The 19,593-nt window shown below is 39.6% G+C and overlaps 1 protein-coding gene across 2 annotated transcripts in view; it reads right to left on the reverse strand.

The window, feature by feature from the left end:
* The window catches only part of LOC144782448 (sodium- and chloride-dependent creatine transporter 1-like), a 338,796-nt gene that overhangs the window by 138,186 nt on the left and 181,017 nt on the right, over positions 1 to 19,593 (reverse strand). For both annotated transcript variants that reach the window (XM_078661813.1, XM_078661814.1), the window contains exon 3: positions 1,630 to 1,761. In XM_078661813.1, coding sequence (XP_078517939.1) covers positions 1,630 to 1,761 — 132 coding nt within the window. The remainder of the gene's footprint in view (positions 1 to 1,629; positions 1,762 to 19,593) is intronic.

Raw genomic sequence — 19,593 nt, forward strand, 5'->3', positions numbered from 1 at the left:
CTGCTAGCCCCATTTATGTGCACCGCCACATCTACTTCTTCACTGCTAGCCGTATCTATCCTGCACCATCACATCTACCCCTACGCTGCTAGCCCCATTTATGTGCACCGTCTTATCTACTTCTTCACTGCTAGCCGTATCTATCCTGCACCATCACATCTACCCCTACGCTGCTAGCCCCATTTATGTGCACCGCCACATCTACTTCTTCACTGCTAGCCGTATCTATCCTGCACCATCACATCTACCCCTACGCTGCTAGCCCCATTTATGTGCACCGTCTTATCTACTTCTTCACTGCTAGCCGTATCTATCCTGCACCATCACATCTACCCCTACGCTGCTAGCCCCATTTATGTGCACCGCCACATCTACTTCTTCACTGCTAGCCATATCTATCCTGCACCATCACATCTACCCCTACGCTGCTAGCCCCATTTATGTGCACCGCCACATCTACTTCTTCACTGCTAGCCATATCTATCCTGCACCATCACATCTACCCCTACGCTGCTAGCCCCATTTATGTGCACCGCCACATCTACTTCTTCACTGCTAGCCGTATCTATCCTGCACCATCACATCTACCCCTACGCTGCTAGCCCCATCTATCCTGCAGCACCACGTTAACCTCTAGTCTAACATATCCTGCACCACACGTAGCCCACACCATTATTCCAAATATTCTGCGCTGCCACATGCATTATAAACACCTAGCCCAATTTACCACCAGGCACCACCACAACACTCTAGTTCACCCAGTCATCATGCATGACCACATGTGAAGTACAGCCAGAGTTGAACATGCTGCTGTGCGCCACACTGAACTGAACATTAGTGCTACGGTAGCTGGGCAGTGTTAGGGGCATTTTAGAAACTTCAGAAGAGACTCAAATTAAAAAGAAAATAGCATCTCCACATTTGTCCTCAAACTGTTGCTGCAGAAACTTGTCTAAAACCAGTCTCCATCTTGGAGAGTATCTCTTTGGAGTCTAAGGCTTGGGTCGGATATGGAAATGATGACCATTCACAAGTCCAGGCGCTGGTCAGTACTGGAGTAGTGCTCTGTTAGCCTAAGAGCAGCTGCCCGGAAGTGGCGAGGGACTGTCCTTGGCTAACTGAAAACTGGGAGGCTGGGTCCTGCTCTTGAAGAACAATGTGAAGTTTAGAGCGCGGAGGAGCTCAAGGGGTGGGCGTGACTGATGACCCACTCACTACTAAGGAAAGCTCCTGTTTGAGTAAGGCGGGGCCGTAGGGGCAGGGTGCTCTGCTATAGGGGAACAGTCAGCCTCTTTCTAGTCCAGATGGACATGCAAAGTCCTTTATATCCAATGAGAACCAGACCAGGCCCTTTTTGGCCCAGGTGGGACTGGAGAGGTCTTTGATCCAAGTGGAACGGGTGGTCCTTTCTGGGTGACACTTCCCCATGTAGGATATTAATGATTCAACCCCATCGAAGAGGTGGACTTTTGGGCAACTTTGCTGTAATCCCTTCAACTCCTGCACTGCAAAGGCTTGACTTGGGTTCACCAACTGGTTGAAAGGCTTAAACACTGAAGAATGATGATAACAACCAGGAGAACCAACATCGTCCTCGGAGGTTCGTGCGTGGGGAAGAGGGTCGCTTACCTTTGAAGAGGGGCGCGATATTCCATGCCGCGATTCCTCCCTGCTTCATGAACTGGCCCAGCGCAATCTCCAAGAAAAAGACTGGAATTCCTCCCACAAAGACAATCAGCAAATACGGGATCAGAAACACACCTGTGTAGGGAGAGACCACAGAGACGTCAGAGGCACCAACTTCATGGTAGGGTTTCCGTTCTCGATATCTTTCTTTTTTGATTGAAGAGAACATTTATTTATTTATTTAATGCGATTTTATATAGCGCAAACTTTACCCGAAGATGTCAGATCGCTTTACATTAGAACCAGTTGCAAAACATAAGGACTTAGGATTACATGCGTTACATAAAAGATACAAACAGAAAAAATTGCAAATGTACAAGATGTAAAGTCACACAAGGAAAAGATACAAACAGAAAGAAAAATTGCAAATGTAAAAATAGTAAAGTCACTCAAGGAAGAGATACAAATGGATATACTCCAAGAGTCACATAGGAATGGTAGAGAGTACAAAGGTCTACTGAATATACTAGTGATTAGAGTTATCTCTATATACATCTATATACACATAGTAGATTTTCTCAGGTCAAGACCCCCAAAAAAATAATAAGAAAAACAGAAGAGCAGAGTTCCATTAAGTGGGGTGGGCGGGACGCAGTCACAGCACCAAGGGAGGGTGGGAGGGATACAAGAGTATGGAGAAAAGGCAAATCAGAAAAGGGAAGAAACATTTGAGGATCGTCAAGGGGGAAACGAAGGAAAAGGGTAAAGGACGAGGGAATGGACAAGATGGCGTGTCAGGGTCCAGAGAAAAGCAGCCGACAGCAGCAGCAAAATGGCGGCCAGGACAAAAGAAAAAGTAAAGAAGTCCATGAGAGTCCGTAGCGTAGTTTCTCGGCTCGTAGTGCTCGGCTCTTTAAACCCTATCCCTGTAGCCTACCATTACCTGTTCTCAGCCAGTCGGTCTACCACACCAGCCATTCACCTGAAGCCACATAACTCCCATTAATGATCACACATAACTGGTAGTAAAATAATCCATCTACATGACCAACCAATCACCCGCAACCACATGGACCCCATTAATGATCACACTGCTATTAATATAATCTATCGACCTCTCCGGCCATTCACATGAAACCACACAGCCCCCGCTAATGACTACACCTACCTGCTGTCAATGTAATCTATTACACCCACCATTCACCTGAAACCACATGGACCCCACTTATGACCTAACTGTAATTAATATAATCTATCTATCTCACCAACCATTCACCTGAAACCACAGGGACCCCACTTATGACCTAACTGTAATTAATATAATCTATCTATCTCACCAACCATTCACCTGAAACCACAGGGACCCCACTTATGACCTAACTGTAATTAATATAATCTATCTATCTCACCAACCATTCACCTGAAACCACAGGGACCCCACTTATGACCTAACTGTAATTAATATAATCTATCTATCTCACCCACCATTCACCTGAAACCACAGGGACCCCACTTATGACCTAACTGTAATTAATATAATCTATCTATCTCACCAACCATTCACCTGAAACCACAGGGACCCCACTTATGACCTAACTGTAATTAATATAATCTATCTATCTCATCAACCATTCACCTGAAACCACAGGGACCCCACTTATGACCTAACTGTAATTAATATAATCTATCTATCTCACCCACCATTCACCTGAAACCACAGGGACCCCACTTATGACCTAACTGTAATTAATATAATCTATCTATCTCACCAACCATTCGCCTGAAACCACAGGGACCCCACTTATGACCTAACTGTAATTAATATAATCTATCTATCTCACCAACCATTCGCCTGAAACCACAGGGACCCCACTTATGACCTAACTGTAATTAATATAATCGATCTATCTCACCAACCATTCACCTGAAACCACAGGGACCCCACTTATGACCTAACTGTAATTAATATAATCGATCTATCTCACCAACCATTCACCTGAAACCACAGGGACACCACTTATGAGCTAACTGTAATTAATATAATCTATCTATCTCACCAACCATTCACCTGAAACCACAGGGACCCCACTTATGACCTAACTGTAATTAATATAATCTATCTATCTCATCAACCATTCACCTGAAACCACAGGGACACCACTTATGACCTAGCTGTAATTAATATAATCTATCTATCTCACCAACCATTCACCTGAAACCATATGGACCCCACTTATGACCTAGCTGTAATTAATATACTCTATCTATCTCACCAACCATTCACCTGAAACCGCAGGGACCCCACTTATGACTACACCTATCTGGTACTATTATAATCTGTCTACCTCAACCATTCGCCTGAAACCACATGGCCCCCGCTAATGACTACACCTAACTGGAATTAATATAATCTATCTATCTCACCAACCATTCACCTGAAACCACATGTCCCCACTAATGATCACACCTACCTGGTACTAATATACTCTACCTACCTACCTCAACCATTCACCTGGAAACACATAGGCCCGCTAATGACTACACCTACCTGGAATTATTATAATCTATCTACCTCATCAGTCAGTCACCTACAACCACATTTCCCCCATACTAATGACTAAATCTACTAGTATTAATATATTCTACCTTCTTAACCATTCACCTGGAAACAAATAACCCCCGCTAATGGCTACACCCGACTGGCAGTAATCTATCTACATCACCAACCATTTACCTGAAACCACATGGCCTCCACTAATGATCACAAGTACCTGATAATTAATATAATCACAAAGTAACTGGAGGAGATGCATGCATTTGTTTTGAGAGCACATCACTAATCACAGTAACCGCTTGATTAATCATCAACCTTAGGCTCTGGAGTAGCATTCTATTCGCCGTAAAGCATTCCAACGCCTCGTCGGGGTGGTAAGTGCTATATAAATAGAATTACAATGGCTTGTCCCCAGCATCTGAACAAGACCTGTTCTATTTTTAGCAAACATGGCCACTAGGCTTAAAGAGCAGCCAATGAATGCAGAGACAGACCGCTGCAACATGATGCACTTATCATTTATTCATTTTGGGGTTTTGTACAGCTCTACACTATACCCTGACCACCCTGGAGCGCTGAACCACAGGAAAAAAAGCGCTAATTAAAGATGTGACAACATGCTAGCCGTCGTCCGGCCCGCGGCACAGGTCTACCAGCCTTCCATCGCTCCCCAGGCAATGTCAGGCTTTCATAAAACTCACAAGGAATGAAGAGGCCTCATGCTTGCCGTAGAACTGCCCTCACTTGACCGAGTTTCATTCACTTATCGCCATTTTGGAGAGCTTCAGAGAGTCCTCAGGATCGAATTAAAACATGGACTGCTTTCCATTTGTGGGAGCAAAGATTACGCCTGCAGAACAACCCTGCTACTGAGCCAGGTTTCGACTTAGGGCATGTTAGCCCTACTGTCAACAATAGCCAAACCGGGCACCTCTACCCACAAAGAAAGAGGCTGCAACGGAAAGGGCAGACAGGGACTCCGTCACAAACGTGACCGATAACCCGCCCACCAAATTACAATTCCATTATATCCTATGTAACTTGTAATACATCGGACGGAATATCCGTCACATTTGTGATGGAATAACCATCACCTTTGTGACAAGAGTATCCCATCCGCCAAGATCGTAATCAGACCCAGACTCGACAAACTTACTGCAGAGAGAATGGTAGAGGGACCCGCGTGGCTCCAAAGGGCCAGAAATGATGACAGGTTCTAAGGTTGAGCTCGAGTGACTGTACGGGCATGAAGCTCGGCTGGTAAGCCTAGAACTTCACCAAGAAGTTGCAAGACTTGGGAACAGCCAGCACTGGACGGTAAGAGGAACTTGCACCAGTGAAGTGAATGGAGACAACCCAGAGCCCGCCTGATATCAGGAGTAGCTGTGCGCCTCTCTGAAAAGGCAAGTCGATAGTAATGGGTCGCAATAAAGGGGGAGCAGATGGAGCACATTGTTGTACTCTAATACCACGGATTCTGAAACACTAGAGGAAAGGCTATAAACATGGCGAGCAGGCCACCCCAATATTGTACCCCAAACACCACATAGCCTGCAACTGTACTCTGCTACCTCACCGCCAAGACCTGGAACACTCTGCCTCTCCACCTCAGGCAAGCCCCGTTGCCGACCCAATTCAGGAAGGATCTCAAGGCCTGGCTCTTCGACTGAACCCCAGCACCCAGAGGGATCAGCAGCCCCCCAGCATTCCCCCCAGCACCTTGAGACCCTCACGGGTGAGTAGCAGCGCTTAACAAAACCCTACATATGGTTGATGGAGATCTGTAATTATCAAAATTAATTATCACTTGTGTAGCACACAATCTGCCACTGGTAGTACGGCATAGACGAGATGAATAACAATGGAATGGAATATTCTCTGGGTATGTAGCAGTGGATTGACTCAATTTCCTTTGTCCTTTACTGCTAGCCTATCTGTGCGAGCAGGAGGCAGTTGCATACGCATACTATGACGTGGCATACACCTGGGATAATTTGATTTTATTTTTTAGGGTGTGCGTTATAAATGCACACAAACCCTAGCTTCATGGTGCAAGCATGAAACAAGGGCAAATATAAAAACACACTATGAACTGAAGAAAATAAATGACAGAGGAGAGAGAATAAAATAAAACAGACAGGAGAGTAAAGGTAATTAATGCATTATCCCACTTGAACAGGTTGGTTCGATCCGATTATTCGATCTCAAATTCCTGTCCCCCCCACAGTGTCCAGAGGGTGTCCACCACAACACTTGCATAGGAGGCCATATTAGAATTCTTTATCTTAAAAAGAAAAACACATTACTAAGGAATGCCGGTGCATCAAAACGCATGTTCCTATAAGTAGCCGGTATGGTCTTTGCCACTCTTTGTGCAAAGGGGGCCCGGTGCAGGAAAGCACATTGTGCCTGCAGTAGGAGAAACTCATTACAGGAAATTGTGCTCACAAACTGTAAATAAACCAGATTGTGTAACAACACAAGTAAAAAGTCCAGTCCTCATGGGAGGTTACAAATGCAGACAAGGCGGTACCCAGGAGGGACTACTAAGACTATTCACGAATCAAAAGCAACCATTTAGAAAGGACAGTAACAGGAGCCAATTGAAAAGAGGGGCGTAGTTTCAAGTCTATACCTGAATACAGCATGTCTCAAGTAACCCTGGGCGAAGTACTACGCTACGCTTGAGTAGTTTGCAGTACTTCGCACTGCGTGAATAGCACGTAGCACAGTGCAAACCCGCGTAGTGTAGCGGTCATTTTTTGATAGCTCGCGGTCCTCAATGTCAAGTTGGCGACCGCGAGTGAGCAAAATGACATCCCAGCTAGACTTTTTCCTCGTTCGCAATTAGCAACATCAAGTTGGCGATCGCGAGTATGGAAAATAAACCTACCAGTGAGATTCTCAACGCGGGGAGGCCAGGCTTTTCACATTGAGTGATCACGTATGCTTGCGACGAGAAACTACCAGTCCGCGTTGAGAAAGCTGCCGCTCGAGTACAAATCTACTCGATCGGCAGAAAACGACCGCTTACACTGTGCAAGATGCGGTTTGCACTGATTGCACAGTGCAAACAAGTATGCGGCACTGTGCAATCAGTGCGAACAGCATTTTGCACAGTGCACTACGCAGTTTGCGAAGCTATGCGTAGCTCGCGTAGTGCGAAGTGCACTTTGCGTAGCTACGCGGAGCGCTACTGATCCAGCGGGCTATAGAAAATATATCATAAACTACGCTACCCAACTTCATAACCTATAAACAAAATTCTTATACTAAATATGGACCCATTTATGAACCTGATATATTTTGGGCCTACTGAATCAGGTGGTCAGAATAAATCTATATACACATTATTTACAAACTATAAACATTTTATACATTTGCAGAAAGAATATTGTCATTAGAATAAAACCCAACCATTTAAACGACCACCATAGGCGACGTGATCTAGCTAAAGGTAACCTACACTTCTGAATAACCAAGACCAGCTTGTTTGTCAAAAGTAAGATTTTATTTTCTAAATTATAGTATATATGTTGTAAGTCTTATAAATGAAATTTATTTGCAATAAAGCAAGCATGATGGTAAGAAATAAGAAAAGTACAATTTAAGCAATTGAATTAACTACAAAGAATTATATAAAGTTTAGCATTTCTAAAACATATTTTCCTAACTGAGTTAAATAGACAGAAATTAAAGTAAAGATCTTTGAGGATTCTTACGTGCTCCACGCAAAGTCCAGCAGCACATCACCCTCATCGGAAAGTCAGAAAGCAGCAGCCAGCCCAACCCTAAGGGCATGACTTTTTATACCTTTCTACGCTAACTAAACTAGCAAAGGAAAGTTTTCAGAAATACTCGACGTCCCATTGGCTGAGAGTGACAAGTGACATGTCACCCGATTCTTAAAAAGTTCCACAAAATCATGTCTTACAAAGACCATTGTCTCTTCCACGTGAAGCCAGAGGCTTCCTGCGATTGCAACTTTGTTTTAAGTCATCCTCGCAGCTTCCATAGTCTTACGGTGCAACTTCCGCGGATGCCAAGTTAAGGACTGACAAAAAGTTCACTTTCGACCTTGGCCATGTCCGACAGAATGATGTCAGCTCATCAGTTTTTGCTTTGTGAATGCAGCTTCAATAAACGTTTTAATTCAGAATGGGCGTCTCGTGACTTTCTGCAGAAATATGGATTAGCTCTTTTTGTGCGGCTCAAATAGTTAGGCCTCAAAAGCAGGCAACTTATGATTTCTAGTATAAAACAAACACAAGAAAAGTATTAATGTAAGAAATAAAGTATATTCTGTATCCACCCCATGGTTTACTAAATAATTAACCCACCCGATTAATCAAAATGTTACCTAGCCATTGCAAACAAATAAAGCAGCGTTTATATTTACCAGTCTCCGTTTTTCTATGAGACCCATATGCACCTAGAATAGTAGAAATGACATTACACAGACAAGAAAAAGCAAAACAAGCACATGCTTATTTTAAATATGCAGCAGTTAGTAATGACAAAAACGAAAACAATAAATTATTTTATTATTTTGCACGAACAAAAAGATGCAACATTTATGCACGTTTATAAGCACACATGTTAGTCCCCCCACGTGTAAAGTTTAATCTAGGTTGTATTAGCACGACATATCACAAATCATTAATAATTTTATTCATGTTATGGAAATGTGACTTTGCGAGTTTAAACAAAATTTTGTTTTCTATCTCGCTCCATCAACTCCCTCATCTGGTGATTAACAAATCACCACACCAGCACTCAAAATTTTTGTAAAATTAAATTTATAAGAAATCGATTCAAATTCATTGTATTAGTAAACCTAAAAGTCTGTTTCAGCATAATCTTTACAATTAACATGACGCTCTCTATGTAACTCCTGCAACTCAATCTCCCTTTCCTCTTCTTTTCTGAGTTTATAGATTCTCTTCTTTTCTCTTAAATGCTTCTTTCTTTTATGCAACAGACAACCTACTTTAGTCAAAATAAAAATAAATATAATTATAATCAAAGGTGCCAGAATCTTGCCAAGAATTGAACTTCCGATATTATGAAACCAGTTTTTAATTGCTTGAAACCTATTTGAAAGTTTCCCAGTAAAATCTTCTTCTTCTAAAGGAATTATTTCAGAATGCATTTGTGTAATATTCTTAATATACATTTCAATATTTTTACTTTCATCCGGTATATATGTACAGCAATGTTGGACATGTAAAATGCCACAGACTCCTCCCTCCTTTGCTAGGAGTATGTCTAAAGCAAGACGGTCTTGAATTACCATGGATCTAATTGCAATAACTTCAACATTCACTAATTGAAACCCATCAGCAGTGTCAGTTGATAATCTATCAACTATAGTGGACAATTTTCTGATTCTCCCTGCATTTAGGGTTATACCAACAAAAGGTATTACAGCTTGAAAAATATCTCCCAGAACTTCGGTAAAAGTTTCTCTTTTAGCTCTATTTACATAATTATGGATTTTAAATAATCCTTCCGAATCTCTGTCAACATGAAACACTTTAGGAAAAACAATTCCCACATAACAAGTTCCATACCAATGGTCTGGAAGGTTGTAGTAGGCTTTGTCACCACAAACAAAATAAATTCCAGGAAAGATAGGATCTTTTCCACCTTTAAATCCCCAACCTCCCATAATTTGATAAGTATCTTCACAGTTGCTTGCACCTACAAAATAATTATCAAAAAGTGTGTTATCTCTTCTAATGCAAAGCTTTCCACTAACAGGTTTGTCTATGTGAATTGCAATATTTTCAAGCATTTTGCCATTTAGTTTCTCATCCTCTTTTTGCCAGAATGATGACTTAGTCTGCTTGACTAATTCATTTCTCTTATAAATTGCTCTTCTCTCCTCAACCATATTCAGAAATTTCTTTCCTTCAGCACTTAATTTACATGTTAGATTATTCTTGTAAGCATACTCATAAGTGAGTTCGTTAGTAACAAGGAAATATTCTCTCAATTGTTTAGCTTTCTTATGCTTATTTAAAGCATTATCAATCTTGACATTAGCAAAAATCTCATCATAATTTGAATAGTAATATTCTAAACGACCAGTTTGATAAAATAAACTAGTTAATACACTACATGTAACAGCATAAGTGAGAGGAAGCATGTTATATGTTACTCCCTCAGAAACAGAAGCGGGTAACTTAACGCATACATAACAATCCTTTGCATTCATTACCTTTACATATTCACTCAAAAGCTTTGTGAAAGTATTGCTTGAAAAATCACCTATTGATTTATCTTGATGAATGTTAGGCTGATGATCAATAACTTTTGCAGATGCACTATGTTTAGTTTGGCTAACCAGAGCTTTGCTTGTTATGTTAACTTTGTGTAATTCTCTATTCATTTCTAAAGGTATGATCACAGCTAGTACCAACCAGAGCAGAACTAAAATGAGCAGACACACCAGAGTCATCTTACAGCATCTTTTAAAAACAGAGCATTTTGAAGTGCTCTCCTTAATGTAAGGCATTTTTAGGTTAGTTTTAGCCTCAAAAATAAAATAAAAAATAAATTTTAAAATTTATATACACCCCCCTTTTAAAATATATTTTTCTTTTATAACCCTAAACAAGATTTCTTCGACCTTATGTCATACATAAGTTTTCTTCTATTAGACAGTTTTCTTCGACCTTGTGTCAACTAACAGGATTTTTTCAGCCTTATGCCAATTTAATAAATTTGTACTTCAATCATTGTCACTAATTTCTTGGATTTCGTTTTCTTCTTCACTACTATCATATATGTCTATAACAGGTGGAATTACTAAGTAAGTCCACTCAGGAGACTTGTATTTCTGGTTTGGTCTAATTATTCTCTTCCCTTTTCTTGATATCACTTCTATTTTCCTTCCAACTCCAACCTCTTTTCCAGGACTCTTTTGACTACTGATTTCTTCAACTTGTTCTATTGGCTTTTTAATCAATCTGACTCTCAATTTTCCACCAGGCCAGTAGTCTGCTTTTCTCACGTACTTTTTCTTTGGTTCAGAATTATTCGATTCAGATTTCCAAGTCCTTTTCTTTCTGCTTTCACTTCCACCTTCCACGTCACTTTCCTCAGTTTCGTAGTCTGAAATTTCAATTGACTCAGGAACTTCTCTATACGGCAATTTCACTCCTTCAGGAACTTCACTTTGTCTTCCATCACTGGTACTCGGTAATTCGTTCTCCTCCTCTTCCTCAATTACCTCTAGCTTCCCAGATTTCGGAATTTTGTTCCTTACTTCAGAGCTTATTCTCTGCCTTTCGATACTCTCCTGGTCTGAAACTTCTTTCGGTTCAGCTTCTTTGTCTTCAATATAGACAACCGAATCCTCAGTTATCTTTCCTTTTAACAGATTCTCTTCACCTTCAGAATCTATTTCAATTATTTCTAAGTCTTTTCTTGTCAGATTTCCATTCACTGGCACATTTTCCAGATGTCGACTTTCTTGTCGATCTTCAGAATCTGGAATTACTTCACCTTCTGTTCTGTCTTCTGCTTCAGAATCAGAGTCATCTGTGGTATCACTTTCAACATCAGAATTCTCAGGAGTTGGTATTGGAATAGTATGACTTGGATGAATCCAGCGCTTCAATCCTCTGCACTTTACAGCATTAGTAGTGATCAAGATTACCTGCCTAGGTTTCTGCCATCTAGGAGATAGACAATTCCTCCTCCGATGTACTTTCGTTCTGACCCAGTCTCCAGGTCTCAGATCATGTGTCAAAACTTTGTCATTTGATTGTGCTTCAGTTCCCACCTGATTAGACACAGAAGTTACCATATCAGATAACCTTTTACAGTAATCCAAAATTGCACTGTCATTTATGCTCAACAGTTTACCTACAGGTACAAAAGCTTGCCTCATAACTCTTCCCATCAAAATTTCATGAGGACTCAAACCTGTCTTTTTATCTGGTGTACTTCTTATTGACATCAAAACAAGTGGAAGAGCATCAGTCCACTTAACTCCTGTCTCTAGACACATTTTTCCAATCCTGTTTTTGATAGTTCCATTTATTTGTTCAACTACACCTGATGCCTCTGGTCTGTATGCACAGTGTATTTTCTGTTCAATGCTCATAGCTTCGCAAATTAACTTCAATAGTTTGTTATCAAAATGGCTTCCTCCATCACTCTCAATAGTAACTGGAAAACCGTACCTTGGGATGATTTCTCTGAGCATTAGTTTTGCTACTGTAATTGAATCACAATGTCGTGTAGGAAAAGCCTCTACCCACCTTGAGAACAAGCATACAATTACAAGTACATATTTCAAACAGTTGTGTAAGGGCATTTCAATGAAATCTATTTGTAACCTGGTAAAGGGACCACCCTCTCGACCAATTATTCCTGTCCCCACCACTGATTTTCTGTTTGGATTCATTTGTTGGCATGATAAACACCTTTGACAAAAAGATTCTGCAATGGTTCTAAATTTGGTATTGAACCATGTCTCTTTAAACAGTCTGACCATAGAATCTCTTCCTAAATGTGCAGGACCATGATATAATCTGGCCATGTCAGAAATCATGCAATTTGGTAAAACTACTCTGCCATCTTTGTAAACCCACACTCCATCTTCATCACGTTGTCTACAATCTGATCTTAACCACTGGTCTTTTTCTTCATCATCTGCTTCGTTTTGTAAATCTCTAATCTCATTCTATGTTTCTACAATAGTTGTTAGCATTAATGAATTTGAATCAGTTTCTGTACTTCTATTCCGATTGTAAGAATAATTTTTCCTTGCGCAGTACTTTGCTGTTTCATCTGCGAAGGCATTTCCTTTGGAAATATAATCAGTCCCTCTAGTGTGTGCTGCACACTTGACTATGGCAATTTCTTTTGGCAATTGTATTGCTTCAATTAATCTTCTAATGAAAACTGCATTTTTAATTGGTGATCCTGTTGATGTCATGTATCCTCTCTGTGACCAGAGTTGTCCATAATCATGCACAACTCCGTACCCATACTGACTATCAGTAATGATGGTAACTCTTATATCCTTTGATATTTCACATGCACGAATTAAAGCAATCAATTCAGCCACTTGTGCTGAACGAACTCCTTCAAGACATGATGCTTCTTTAATGTTTTCGACTGTACAAACTGAGTATGAAGCTTTCAAGACACCACCTTCGGATCTTAAGCATGAGCCATCTACAAAGTAGACAAAATCCGATTCAGGCAAAGGTCTGTCTTTGATGTCTTTTCTTGGTTTTGTGCAGAATTCCATGACATCTAAACATTCATGTTCTGTCTCGATGTCATTAACGATTTCTGAATCAGGCAGTAATGTAGAAGGATTCAGATTCAAACATCTTGAAATCGAAACATTATCTGCTCCTAGTATGATTTTCTCATACTTTGTCAATCTGCTACTTGTTAAATGTTGAGTCTTACCTCTTGTCAGTAATATTTCAACTGAATGAGGCACAAAAACTTTCACAGGAAATCCCATAATGATTCCTTCACTTTGTTCAAGACTGATACTCGTAGCTGCAACTGCTTTTAAACAACCTGGTAATGCTTTTGCAATTGGATCAAGAACTGCAGAGAAATATGCAATAGGTTTCTTTAGGTTTCCATGTCTCTGAATTAACACAGATAATGCACATCCTTCTCTCTCACTGCAATACAGTTCAAAATCTTTCTCATAATTTGGCATACCCAAAGCAGGAGCTTGGCATAAGCTCTTTTTCAAGTTTTCAAAAGATTCCATCTCAACATCATTGAGAATAATTGGATCTTTTACATCTGATTTGGTCAGTCTTTGTAGTGGTTTCGCAATTACTGAAAATCCACTTATCCATTGTCGACAGTAACCTACCATTCCCAGGAACATTCTGACCTGTCTTTGTGTTCTTGGCGGTAACATTGCTTGAATCATTTTTATTCTCTCTATTGTTACTTGTCTTTTTCCCTTTGCAATTCTGTGACCAAGATATTTCACTTCCTGTTTGCAAAACTGTAGTTTTGCTGGGGACACTTTATGTCCTTCTTCTGCAAGGCGATTTAACAGAATTATTGTGTCTGTTACACAATTTTCTCTTGTCTTTGCAGCTATTAACAAATCATCAATATACTGCACCAACGTAGACCTACCTGGTAAGTCTAAATCTTCTAATGATCTTTTTAACAGTTCGTTAAAGATTGAAGGACTTTCTGTATAGCCCTGAGGGATTCTTGTCCATCCAAGGGTCTTACCTTGGAATCTGAAAGCAAAGATTTCATAACTGTCTGGGTGTAGAGGAACAGTAAAGAATGCATTGCAAAGGTCAATGACTGTGTACCATTCAGCATCATATGGAATCTGAAATAGAATTACTGCTGGATTTGGAACCACAGGACAACATGGAATAACAATTTGATTAACCTTTCTCAAATCTTGTACGATCCTAAATGTTCCGTTAGCCTTTTTAACTCCCATAATTGGTGAATTACAAGAGCTACTCTTCATTTCTTCCAATACACCTTGCTTGATTAATTTTTCAATTACAGGTGTAATACCTTCAATTGTCTCTGTTTTCATTTTATACTGTGGAGTGTTTGGAAATTCTATTCCCTGTTTCAATGCAATTTTAACAGGATCTACGTTTTTCATCAGACCCATCTCATTCCCAGTAAAATCCCATATTTCAGATTTCACTGTTTCTTTTAGCTCTTCAGGTAAATCTTTTTCTTCAAATGCAGGAAACAATTTTGTTTCTTCTGCTTCCATCATCATCATTGTCATTCTGTACAAACCATCTTCCTCCATTGTTTGTAATTCAACTCCTTCAGGAGAACAATATATTCTGCAATTCATTTTACATAGGATGTCTCTACCTAATAGATTTACTGGACTACTATTACAAACCACAAATCTGTGTTTGTCTCTGTAATTTCCAATTTCAACTGGTACTGGATCAGTTAAATCTGTTTTAATTTGCTGATTACTTACTCCGACAACTTGGATGGTATCCCCAGAGAGAGGTAGGTTTTCAATTTCCACTGATCTAACAGTAGAACGGGTAGCACCAGTGTCCACTAGAAAAGTGATGTCTACATCATTAACTTTCCCGTTTACATAAGGACCGGACTGGTCAACCTCAAGAGTGGCTCCAACAACACACTCTTCCTCCTCTCTCGGGCACCGTCAGCAATAATCATCAGAATCACTGTCTTGGCTTTCTGTTAATAAAAACTGTTGTGAAGCATTTTGCATTTGAACCCTTTGCTGCTTTTGCTGTTTTTGTGGTTTTATTACCTGTTCACATCCCTGAAATCCCACGTTTGGATTATATTTTTGAACTCCCCCACAATTCGGAAAAGGTGGTTGTGGCAACTGGTCCTGACGATTATTCACCTGTTGTTGTTGCTGTTGTTGTAATTGTCGCTGAATATTAAATTCATTTAACCCCTGTTGCATCTGTAGCTGTTGCTGCACGTTAACACCATTCTGCATCTGTGGATTCAATAAGGGATTCTTTAAGTTTCTAGGAGGATGAGGACACTCGTCCCTCCAATGTCCAATTTCGCCACAATTAAAACAAGGTAATCTTTGTTTCAGCTCTTCTATCTTTGGGCTAAATTTCTTTTGGAAATTATTACCTTTAAACTTTCCTTGTATCTGGTTCGTATTTCCAGTTTGAACAAAATTAGTGTTCTTATTTCCCATGCTGGCAATCTGTTGCTCAGCCACTTTTACCTGTGCCCACATGGCTTTCTCCTTCAGCTTCTTCTGTTTTACTTCTAATTCATCGCTACAATATTTTGCCTTTCTCAGAATATCATCAATAGATAGTGCTTGCCATCCGACAATACTAGTTCTGATCATTTCTCCAATTTCAGGCTTTAGTCCATAAACAAATCTATAGATAAAATGACTCATGTCTTTCTCATCTAATTTTTCATAACCACTGTATTGTTTAAAGATTAACAGTAGTCTTTCATAAAAAGAATGAACTGATTCTTTTGTTTCCTGCTCTGTTCTTTCTATTTTAACCCAATCAACTTCTTTGGGTGGAATTTTGTTTTTCATCCAAACAATTACTTTCTCATAAAAATCCATTACGAGTGGATTTGGGGCACCTGTTTCTTTAATTCGCTCAGGTTCTGTTTTTGGCCAACTAATAGATATTTTACATTCTGTCCAAAGATCAGATGGAACAACAATGTCAAAAAATCCATCTAAATCAATCCACAGAACTTTTGATACTTTGATAAATCTATCGACTTGCCTGTACCACTCAACAGGTTTCTCTCTTAATTTTGGAAAGTCATTTGTGAATAACAGAATGTCCTGTCTCGACCATGGGACATGAACATATCCTCCACCTGCAACTTCTCTCATTGGAAATTGTTTTGACAATTTTTCTAATCTTTCATCTTCCTTCCTTTTAGTCCATTTCACTCTCCATTTGTTCAGTTCTCCTAGCTTTTTGATATAGACAATTAAATCTTTAATGTGAACTATTCTTCCCATTGAGTTCAAACTCTCAATGTCGCTTTCTGAGAAATCTAATCTGTAATGTTTTGCAAAATTCTTTTGTTTACTCATATCGATTTCAAGTTCTGCAGCTAGATCCTCTAATTGATCATATTTATTTTTCGTTTTCCATTGAATACTTTTGCAAATGAATAATAGTTCATCATCCCGATAGTAATTTAAACTATCTGGGCCAATTGTTCCAATTATTAATTCTTCAATATTTGCTTTTAATTTGGCCACATCAAGCTTTGGTGTAGTTACCCTGACTTCAGGACTTCCTACATCTGACATAGCACCCATTGGTGTTTTTGGAGATAAATCCTCATTAAAGGTTAAATCAGGCATTCTCGATCTAGAAGTGTTTAATTCTGTCAAATCTGAATAAAATTTTTCAGCAGGCTTTTGAATTTCTGTATTTAAAGGAATAGTTAATCCAGTTTTGTTTGTATTTCTTTGTTCAAATACAGGCTGAACAGGACCTATTGTTACTGGAACTGTGACAGCTTCCATGCCTTTTGTCATTCTTTTGATTAATTCTTCTTTAGACCTTAAGTATTCATTATAATCGACCTCATCAACATTTCTTGTTTCTCTTGCATAATCTTTTGGAGGTTCCCTTGCTCTTGGAGTCATTGAAAAATGTCTACCTTCATTTCGAGCATTCTCGAATTCTGGTCTTCTAGGAGTTTCAGTGATTTCACAATTATTTGGATAAAGCTTAGGAGCTTCATTAATTGGAGGTGCACTCGGTGAAGTTTCAGTAGAAACCACCGGAGTAGACCATGATCTAGGAGGTCTCAAAGGCTGATTAGGCTGTTTATTTCTAGCAGTTGTATATATTTCTTCCATAATTGCATCCTCAGATTCACTTTCCATAGATTTTCCTGTAGGAGAACCCATTACCATTTCATGAATTAAATACAATCCTTCACTCATGTTTCCCTGTCTCCACATTCGTAATCTGTCTTCATGAGTTTCTCTTTTCCATGATGGATTTTTAGAAGGTCTTTTAATTCCACTAGCTTCTCTTTGTAACTGATACATTTCATCTTCCCACTCAACTAAAGCTTCAAATTGAGTTGGTCTCGGTTTTGGAACAAGAGCATTCATTTTCTCTCGTAAGTTTCTTAAAACTCTTACATTAAATGAACCATCATCAGGCCAAGCCAAAACACCATCGTTTTTAGTATAACGTTTCCAACTGTCGAACCATAAGACAGTATGATATCCGTATTCACCTTCCATGTACGCTGCAGGTGTTTTATACTTATGAAGTAGTTTACCACCTCGCGTTTCGATTTTCTTGTCAGGTGAAAATAAATTCTTAAATTTCTGAAATAATGTTGTCTTTTTCTCAACATGTTTAAAATGATAACTCATTTTCAAAAGTAAAATTTATTTCACAAAATCGTTCGTAAAATATTTCCGGGATTGTTCCGCAAAACAACCAATCCGTGCGCGAAACACACCAACAAGCCAATGGCAGTTGAGCTACGTCAGTTTCCTGCTCAACCAATAATTTTGGAGATTTTCCTAAGGACCAATCAGCTCACAGGCCGTCAGAGACTCAGGAGCCAATCAGAATACAGCTTGTGACGTAGGTCACCCAATCCCAGCGCGGCTCTGTGACGTACACAGCAGCTGCGGTTTCTCGCTTCTCACTCTTGGCGCTTACCCCTCCTTCACAAAATCTTTTCACAGCGCCATTTTAAGAACACTTTTCAGTGTAAATTAATTCTTAACAATGACTTATAAAGACAACATCTGTTCGTTTCACTAATTAGGATAGTTTACATACATTCAAGTATCCACACTTCGGAATAGACGGCGCTATTCACACTAAGGATAATATTCAATTGTCAGTAGAGTAACCTTACCCCACCCTTCTAACACGTATAATTATGAACTCGCTTTGCTCTGAACCCACCGCGAAGTGAAAGTTCTAAGAGTTCCACTTGAACATAAAATACAACTCAAACTCGCACTTTTACACGGAAAATTCCCTAAATTCAAACACACACGAAATCCGTACAGGACTCTCACCTGTTTATAGAAATCATGCACCGTTAGCAAAATAACGACGTTATCCGTACAGGGCTCTCACCTGTTTATAGATATGAAACATGTACCCGTACAGGACTCTAACCTGTTTATAGATAATCATGCACCGACGCTAATTTTACCCTTCATTCAAGCTTGGATATAACTAATACTCTCATCACAGTGAGTTTTATGGAAGGCGCTTTGTCCCTATTCTCATGCTGCTTTGATTTCTTAGAAAATCCTCACTATACAAGATTCAGACCTAGCCCTAAAACTGTGCTGCTCGGCGACAACACTATGGTACACGGCGATACCTCTTGTGATACTCGGCGATATCACTACAAACGAACAGATGGCTTGCGTGACTAATTTCTCGCCACACAATCTATACCGGTATAGCTTACAGATAGGCACGAAAAACGAACTTAACAAGTGTTAAAACATTGATCCTATTTGCATACCATGACGCAATCCTTAGCAACCAACATGTTACCTTGGTTACCGCTTAGCAACCATCCTCTGCTACCAGATAATTGATCCAGCGGGCTATAGAAAATATATCATAAACTACGCTACCCAACTTCATAACCTATAAACAAAATTCTTATACTAAATATGGACCCATTTATGAACCTGATATATTTTGGGCCTACTGAATCAGGTGGTCAGAATAAATCTATATACACATTATTTACAAACTATAAACATTTTATACATTTGCAGAAAGAATATTGTCATTAGAATAAAACCCAACCATTTAAACGACCACCATAGGCGACGTGATCTAGCTAAAGGTAACCTACACTTCTGAATAACCAAGACCAGCTTGTTTGTCAAATGTAAGATTTTATTTTCTAAATTA

This window comes from Lissotriton helveticus, chromosome 9 (assembly GCF_964261635.1).
Source record: "Lissotriton helveticus chromosome 9, aLisHel1.1, whole genome shotgun sequence".
Lineage (NCBI taxonomy): Eukaryota > Metazoa > Chordata > Amphibia > Caudata > Salamandridae > Lissotriton > Lissotriton helveticus.